Source organism: Oreochromis niloticus, linkage group LG3 (assembly GCF_001858045.2).
Source record: "Oreochromis niloticus isolate F11D_XX linkage group LG3, O_niloticus_UMD_NMBU, whole genome shotgun sequence".
Classification (NCBI taxonomy): Eukaryota; Metazoa; Chordata; class Actinopteri; order Cichliformes; family Cichlidae; genus Oreochromis; species Oreochromis niloticus.
In genome coordinates, this window is record NC_031967.2 from 44,431,808 (window position 1) to 44,440,033 (window position 8,226).

The 8,226-nt window shown below is 41.1% G+C and overlaps 1 protein-coding gene and 1 long non-coding RNA gene across 4 annotated transcripts; one reads left to right on the forward strand and one right to left on the reverse strand.

Annotated features, from left to right (window-relative positions):
• The first annotated feature begins 1,701 nt into the window (after window positions 1–1,701).
• Window positions 1,702–2,913, forward strand: LOC112843328 (uncharacterized). The gene is made up of 2 exons (XR_003215622.1): window positions 1,702–2,195; window positions 2,277–2,913. It is a non-coding gene; the product is annotated as an uncharacterized LOC112843328 (long non-coding RNA).
• Window positions 2,914–5,161: 2,248 nt separating this feature from the next.
• On the reverse strand, window positions 5,162–8,082 carry LOC106096485 (myelin-oligodendrocyte glycoprotein). Of its 3 annotated transcripts, none has more exons than XM_025901710.1 (5): window positions 7,929–8,082; window positions 6,804–7,181; window positions 6,553–6,642; window positions 6,356–6,462; window positions 5,162–6,276 (listed from the first exon to the last, which is right to left on the reverse strand). In XM_025901710.1, exons 1-5 carry the CDS (start codon window positions 8,011–8,013, stop codon window positions 6,226–6,228), a joined length of 711 nt encoding a protein of 236 aa, XP_025757495.1. In that variant the 5' UTR covers window positions 8,014–8,082; the 3' UTR covers window positions 5,162–6,225. The 3 variants fall into 3 exon arrangements, with proteins under 3 accessions (XP_025757495.1, XP_019209770.1, XP_019209775.1); XM_019354225.2 differs by having other exon boundaries at window positions 6,356–6,465; XM_019354230.2 differs by lacking the exon at window positions 5,162–6,276 and having other exon boundaries at window positions 6,438–6,549; window positions 6,585–6,642.
• Window positions 8,083–8,226: the final 144 nt, after the last annotated feature.

The window sequence follows — 8,226 nt, forward strand, 5'->3', positions numbered from 1 at the left end:
CTGCTGACCTTCTACCGCTCGTCCATTGAGAGCCTGCTAACCTACTGCATCACGGTATGGTATGGCAGCTGCACCAAGGCGGATAGAGTGAGGCTTCAGAGTGTGGTCAAGACAGCACAAAAGATCATCGGCTGCCCTCTCCCCTCCCTGATGGACATTTATTCCTCCCGCTGCCTCAGCAGAGCAGCAAACATTATCAAGGACAGCTCCCACCCTGGTTTCAACATGTTCAACCTGCTACAGGTGCATCAGCACAAAAACCCACAGACTCAAAAACACTTTCTTCCCCAAAGCGATAACCACCCTGAACTCACACATGCACCGATAACACGGCCCCCCACTTCCCCTATGGACCACCACTGTGCAATACCAATTCTATGTGCAATAACTCAACTGTATATACATAACACTATTTATTACATATTACTTTTTTTTTCCTTTCTGTATCTCATTGTACAACTGTATAGTGACAATAAAGGCATTCTATTCTATTACATCACATATTTTAATCATGAATGGCTCCTAAACATGTTATGAATGAATAAGTTGATCATAAAATCATTTAGTTCAGGTGATAACTGTGGATTTGTCACTGGGAGTGGGACTGATACAGTCTCAGTGTGTTAATGATAAAGGTGAGAGGTCATCTTTTGTCGTCAGGTTGAAGGAGTCCTCTCCTGCTGCAGCCAAGCAGTCAGATGTTTACGGTGCAAACACTGATGGATTAGTTATTACTGACCCACAGTTGTTTTAGATTTAGCAGCTTAAATCAGGCTGATGTTGAACAAATCAAATGTTTCCAGCTGAAGTGAAAATAATAGAAAATACTACAGAAAAATAAAAACTGCAGTGAGAGAGTCGTCAGTGACGCAGAAAAGCAGTTCAGTCTGAAACTGGTCATAAACTCATGTCCTATCACCTGACCTGTCCCTGGGAGTGTCAGTCATTCCACATGACCTCTCACACGCTTTCATAAACATCTTTTACATGTCTGATGTCATCAGAGGGATTCCCTCCTGCTTCACTACGCAGGGAGAACCATGTAAACAAACACTGGTAACACCTTTATGATGGGCGTTGCTGGTCAACACACACACACGAGCTTAAAGTCAAACACCACTCGTGTGAAGAGTGATCTATACTGGTTACAGTGGTTAAAATAGCTCCTCCCAAAAAGCATAATCCTCCACAGCTCCAGGAGCAAATCAGCTGGGTCGGTACAGAGGTAACAAAGAAGCAGCACGACACACGGGCAGGGGATCACTCTGGCCCGGCCGCGTGGGCACAAATATAAACTACAGTCCACAAATAGACCAAATAAAACAAGGCAAAGTGAAAGAAAATGAAACCAATAAAAATAAAATCAACTGGGACAAGACAGCAGGGTCCAAAAACAGCGGCTGCTACACGAGTTTCTATAGTTCAATTAGGCTGGAACACAAACCGCTGAGAAGAGGTTTATAGCAGCAGTCAGATACTGAAAAATGCATTTAGCTCTTAACCTTCTCTAGTTAGCAGTCAGGCTGTTTACCTCAGGGCTGAAGTCGCTATACTGAATCTGCTTAAATACCACAACTACCTCTCTCCACGACAGCTGGAGGCAAAAAGGAATAAGACGGCCACGCTGGGACCACAAATGTGTCACGATACAACTCAAATGTCCCAAAAAAGAAAGAATCGCAGGACAAACGTGCAGCCTACCTGTGGCTGTGGTGTAGCCCGACCAAGACCACCCGATTTATCCTGAAGATGTATCCGCTCGCAATGCTGCTTGCAGGAGGCAAGGGAGGAAACCTACGTCGCCGTATATGAGCAGCACCACCCTGCAATTAACGTACAGGTGCGTGTCAACCTCACTTAACTAGTCACGTGACAAACGAGCGAGTGAGTAGCCCATCTGGCTACATTGAGCTCTCACAGCATAAACACTGTAAACTCACTCAGTCATTTCCTTATTTCCTTGATGACATTATCATTGTTTATAAATAGGAGTGACCTGGTGATGTAATGGAAGTTTCAGGGCGGCGTTTGCATGCTTTCATACTATCACTCTCACTATCACAGGAAGACAGTCTCAGTCTCATCAATGACTTTATTTGGATTGTTATTGGCACAGACACGGACTCTCAAATCCTGCTGTTATCTCAGAGGGCTGTGCTATCCTACCCTGGATCACCACCAAGTCATTGGTTCAGGTATGTGGTAACTCGGAATTAAAGTGATGTGTTCTCAGCTTTATTTATTTATTATTAAACTTGTTGTGGTTGTCATTGCAGACTGGAAGCTGCAGAGACATGAAAGATGATACAAAGCTGAACTTGGAAAAAATTTGCGTCTTTTAAAGAAGGAAAAGACATTGGGGCATTTATTTATTTTAAATACTTATTTATGAATTATTTGAAAATAAAACCTAACACTAAGCTTTTCTTGGTAGTGTGCAGAACAAACCTGATGACACTAAATCCCAGAAAGCTTAAAGTCAACCAATCACATCCAAGCTTTGAGGGCCCCCCCCCCACCAAGGCTGTGAGCAAGGTGGCAGAAAAAAACAAAGCTGGCTGAATCCAAAACACAGCGAAAAACCTGCCTGGTTATCACAGTAACCACAGCAGTGTTTGCTCAGTATACTTTATTTATGGGCTGTTTCCGTTGGACCTTGCACTGAGTTACTAAGCAACTGAAACAGCCTCATAAATGTTACCAGAGGGAGAAAACAGTGCCTACAGTCACAGCCTCCATATTTGTAGTTCCTTGTTTGTAGGACGATTTCTCCAAAACGTGTTGATCATACTTATTGGAGTTGGCGCGAGCTTTTTTGTGTCACTTTGGGCATCATCAAGATGTGATGCCCACATTGGCCAGGAGGTGTCGCTGTGAGATGGATTTGAGCCTCACTTTGTCCATCATTAATGACGTTTACAGGCATCTTCTTCAGATCACCTTTGCTGAGAAGTTCACCAGGAGCAAAGAAACAGGAACAGAAAAGCCAAATATTTTTTAAAAGGTCCAACATGAAAACCACAACTGACACTTTTCTGTGTTTTCTATCACCTGGTTTTAGTTCTGCTTTTCCCCCACAGCTTTCACTACAGTGTAACACACACTTTGTAAACAGAGTTGGTTTGCTGAGGCCGGGATGGCTCAACTTACAGGGTGGTGGGTCTTAGAGGACAGATCAACATGTAAAGTGTGACTCGTGGTGTAGCTGGCTCTGGACTTGGACTGTGTGTTTTATCCATTTTGTTAGTGTGACACTGGCCTGTTTATCCTTCTATTTTTATCATTATTGTACTATTAAATGATCTTTTAGAGTTTTATTAGTTTTCATTTTTTCCCCACAGCTGAGACGGTTGGTGAGACCTCCAATCTGTGTGTGTGTGTGTGTTACATTTATTTTTAGTGTTTGCCCGATGAGACGTCGATAATCAAGTTTACTGAGACTCGGTGAACTTAGTTTAATTCATAATTATTTTTTTTTAACTTATTTATATTTGTATTGAACGGCTTTCAGGAAGTTGCTGTTATTGTAACACCTGCACTGGTTTTCCTGAAGTTTGTCTCTGACAGTAATTAAACATAATAATTAAAAGCACTTAAACAAACACAGAACTGCTGTCATGACAGAATCAGTGCTAATGGATGGATCTAACATCCATCTCCATAGATCCAGGTCAGAAAAAGCCTCGATGTACAAACATCTGAAGCACCAACAGTATAAATGTTTAAAATAGTTTCCTTTTTTATGTGTTTTTTGGCAAACTTTAGGCTAAAAGAATGAAATTTAGGGAAGTTTTGCTCCTGTTAAAAGTCCACACAGGTTAAAAAGGAGAATTAGAATCAGATCCTGATCATGGACTGAAGCAGCGCCCCCTCTGCTGAAAGTGAAAGTGTGATTTTATTGCTGCTTGAGCTGAGGACTGTTTTGAGAAGCAGAGCTAAAAATCAGAAGTGGGGAATGTGGGGGTCTTTCCACCTGGGTTCATAAGCAGAAGAAGGGGGAGGTAGACCAGAGGGAGGGAATCCCACTAATTCCCAGTAATTAAGTCTCGCTGTGGGCATCCCCACTATGATCGATCATGATGTCATCACATGACTGAACGTGACTCTAACCCAGATCACTCAGGATGAACTAATGTGTTATTTATGGCATGATTTGAAGCAAAGGTTAAACATTAAGATCTCACCCAGCTATAAGCTCTACTGCACTTCAGTGTGACTCTCTCTCTCTCATCAGCTCAGTCACATGTGGATACACTTTAACATGACATCAATACACTGCTTCTCTTTATGATTACAACATATAACAATGATTCTCATGACTTCTTTTTAACTCAATCACATATGACTGATATGTGATAGCTCTGTGAGTCTGTGTTTGTCAATGACAGCATAATTAATATCACATTTATTACATCATACATGTTAAAGTCAGACGTTTTCTGAATGTTTGCTTTGGTCCTTCTGACCAATTAAGTCCACAGACAACATCTGGACTGTGCCACACACACACACACACACACACACACACACACCTAACTGATATAGTGTTAACCATAAAAAATGAATGCTTAACCCAAATCCCCGACACTAAAACCACATTTTTAATCTCAAAAATGCCTTAAAACTCGTGGGGACCAGTCCTCACAAAGATATCTAAACATCGTGCACACACGCGTGTCAAATCACAGTAAATCACTCTCTCAGATGCAGTGAGATGTAAGCCCAGAGTCTTCTATCTACAAGCCTATGAAACTGTTGTGTCCTTTGGAGGAGCAGCTGCGATCACCGTGTTCCTGTTGTGTTCCTCTGACATCTCGTTCCCTTTAATCATTGACAACATGTTACTGTAAAACATTAACAATGATACACCTGTATCTGTTAACATCTAAAGAAGAGCTCTGCACGTCCTTCATGAATAATAATAACTTCATTTATAGTAAACCTTTCAAAGCTCAGAGTTACAAAGTGCTTCACAGTTCAAATTAAAGCCTCACATTGAAGATTAATTTGTTAAGAACATACAGACACAAACAGTCACATGATCAGTCACCGACAGACTATTAACCTATAAAATGAGTTTTCAGCAGTGCTGTTAAACAAAGCAGTGAAATGAGAGTGAGTGTGATGAAGAGCTGATGAAGAAACAGACAGCAGACACAGTGATGACAAACTGTTACTGATTTATTTGATTTCGTCATCATGTTCACAGACTACTGATGTTATTCAAGAACATGGAACAACAGTAAACAAGTTTTTAAACAGTTCATTTGGTTTAAATGTTTGAAAACATCATCAAATGCAAACAGGAAACGACACATGACAACAATAAATACATAACTTACATAAATTAATTAATAGGACGAGGTATTAGTTGTAAAAACAAGAAAACACACAAATTGTAACAAAATGTCAAGAAGAGGCTTGAAAATCAAAGAATCCAAGAAATTCTTTCAGGTCAGTATTTAAATGTTTTTATTCTCGTGTTGAAGTTTAAGCTTGTTTCATCACACACTCATCTGTCTGTGACATAAACACTGACTTTGACTTAAAGGCAGTGAAAGCACAAAGTCACAAATCGGACTATGACGTTAAAGTCTGAGCATCGAGTCCCAACCAGCAGGAAGTTTCACAGTAAATGTAATAAATTAGTTGTAGCTTTAAAAAGTATAAATCAGCCTCTTTTCTGTTTATAAAGTGCAGCAGTTACTTAGTGTTCAGCTTATAGTTCAGTTTCTCTGAGACATTAAAGTTAATGTGCTTAATGTGAGCTCCATAAATCCTGTTCCTGGTACTTCACAGTCTACTGGTGATTTTCCAACAGTTTTCATTTTCATTTTAATTTGTCCATCAGAGACACTTTGAGGTCTCACTGAGAGATTTAAGTGCACCTTAACCAGTGAGGTAAAGACTAAATAAATATTCATTAAACACGCTGACAGTGAAGCAGAGGAGTGTTTCTTCTCCAGGCTGAACTTCACAGTTTTGTATTGAAGGAGGAAATCCATCAGTTTCACTGCTTGATGTTTCCAAGCAGATCCTCCAGAGTCTGACAGCAGCCACTCTGACTGAAGACTTCTGTAAGAAATATTTCCTGTTTAGATCCATTCAAATCAGGCTCACATCCTTTTGTAGGAGTGACTTTATGATGATCTTGGTGCTGCTGGGCCCGAGTGTCACCCTGTGGCTGCTGGTTTGAATCCCCAATCTGACTGAAGATCTACACTTCTAGACTTGCAGTGGTTGTTTTTGTATCTCATCGTCCTTTTGATGCTTCTGCTGAAAGAAGTTGAATAATGAGTCAGTCTGATGGCACAAGAAGGAACAACATGTTTGTGTTTGTTTGCTTGTTTCTTACTTTTAGTTTCTGAAAAATGCGGTGAGAGAAATATGCAGCAAAACCAGCGAGAGCCAAAACTAATAATAAGGTGACAACAATGACGACCACAGGGACCCTGGATCGACCTGCTGAAGTAGAAAAGACAAGAAGGTCACCACAAATACACAAAACCCCAAACAGGGATGATGCAGAGAAGAGTTGGACTGTTTTCTCACCATTTGTTGGAGTCGTGTCCTGAGGATCTGGAGTTTGGAAGTTTCTGGGATGTAGTGGTGCCATTGTTGAGGTTTTTGCAACATTTGGATCTAAAAGATACAAAAAAAAAAAAAACCCAGTAGAGTTATAATCTGCTAGTAAAACTGAGACTGAAAGTTTGTAACAGTATAGAAAAAACACACAAAACAAGTATCAGAGTGTTTGAATTTGAGTTTGGAACCACAAACATCACCAAAACAAATCTTCTCACCGACTACAAGTTCAACAACAGCAGCTTTCACTCTGCTCCTCAGCTTGGGGATAAAGCATCTGTATCTGCCATTGTCTTCCTCCGACACGTTCAGGATCTTCAGTGAAATGTTCCCGTGTTTCATGGCGTCCATGAACAGCTCCGTCCTCCTGAAGTACGAGGCCATCTTCATGTCGGGGACCTCCTTCCTGTCCCTGTACAGGTGAACGTACTCCACTCGGCTCAGCCGGTCCGACGGGTCGGGCTTCAGGTCGGGTTTGGACCACTCCACCGTCAGACCCTGGACATCGAACATGGGCTCCAGGTGACACGGCAGGATGACATCATCACCAGGAGCGGCGATGATTGGAAGATTTGAACCAATCATCAGAACCTCACCTGGAAAGAGATGGAAAATTAAACCTCCTGAACCCCCACAGACCCCTATAGAGTTACAGACTGAAGACCTGAAGATCATTAACAGCCCCACGAGTCTCTGTGCTTTTATTGTAACATTGTTCTGCACTTTGAAAAAATCAAGTCAAATTTTCAAATGACTGTGTACATCTCCACAACATGTTGGTAAAAGGTAGAGATAAAAGAACTTAAAGTGGAATAACTCAAGGTAACATAGCTAAGAATATTTCAACTCTGGACCAACCAACTATGAACAATTCACATCATAAATCATGACATAGTCCCCTCCCATTAAAGTACATAAGGTGCTACTGGAAGTTAAACGTATATGTAATACTGCATTTGCTTAGTATCGTGTCAGAGTTTGCAGCATTGCTGAGAATGGTTTAACTGCACTGTCTTCATTACATATGAATACACACATCGCAGTCATAGCTTCCGATAACATTTCACTTTTACTGTCCGAATATATGAGCACCCTTCATATGTGTGAACATTAAACCTCTGTACAGTGACCGAACTTAAGAGAAAAAGGTCGGTCATTATCATTGCAGAGGCTGCCTATGGATCGTCTCACGTAAGTAATTCACTGACGGCTGTCAACAGCGACGCATATAAAAGATAAAGTGCGAACAGTGAATTCGGCTTGATCAAAATTCCTTTAATGTGAGTAAAAGTTACATTGTAGCTTTAAGCTAAGAGTAGCGTCTAAGTAAAACATCGGTTTACCTTGAACAGGTGCGATTAAGAAAGCCGAGCACAGGATTAAAGTCCACAGTGGAAAAGCGTAAGAAGACGAACTGAACCAGCGCATAGTAACAAGTGCAGAAGACTAACAGAGCGACTCTGACTTCCTCCGTTCCTCTAAACGACTGCTGAGTGGCTCTCAGAGAGACGTTCTTATTAGACGTCATGTCGTCATGCATTTTTTCCCATTACGTAGAGTGATCTTGGTCGTCATGACTACAAAACAACAACCTTCTTATATAACTGGGGCCTGTTCTTCGTACCTCGCTAAGTAAGTTAG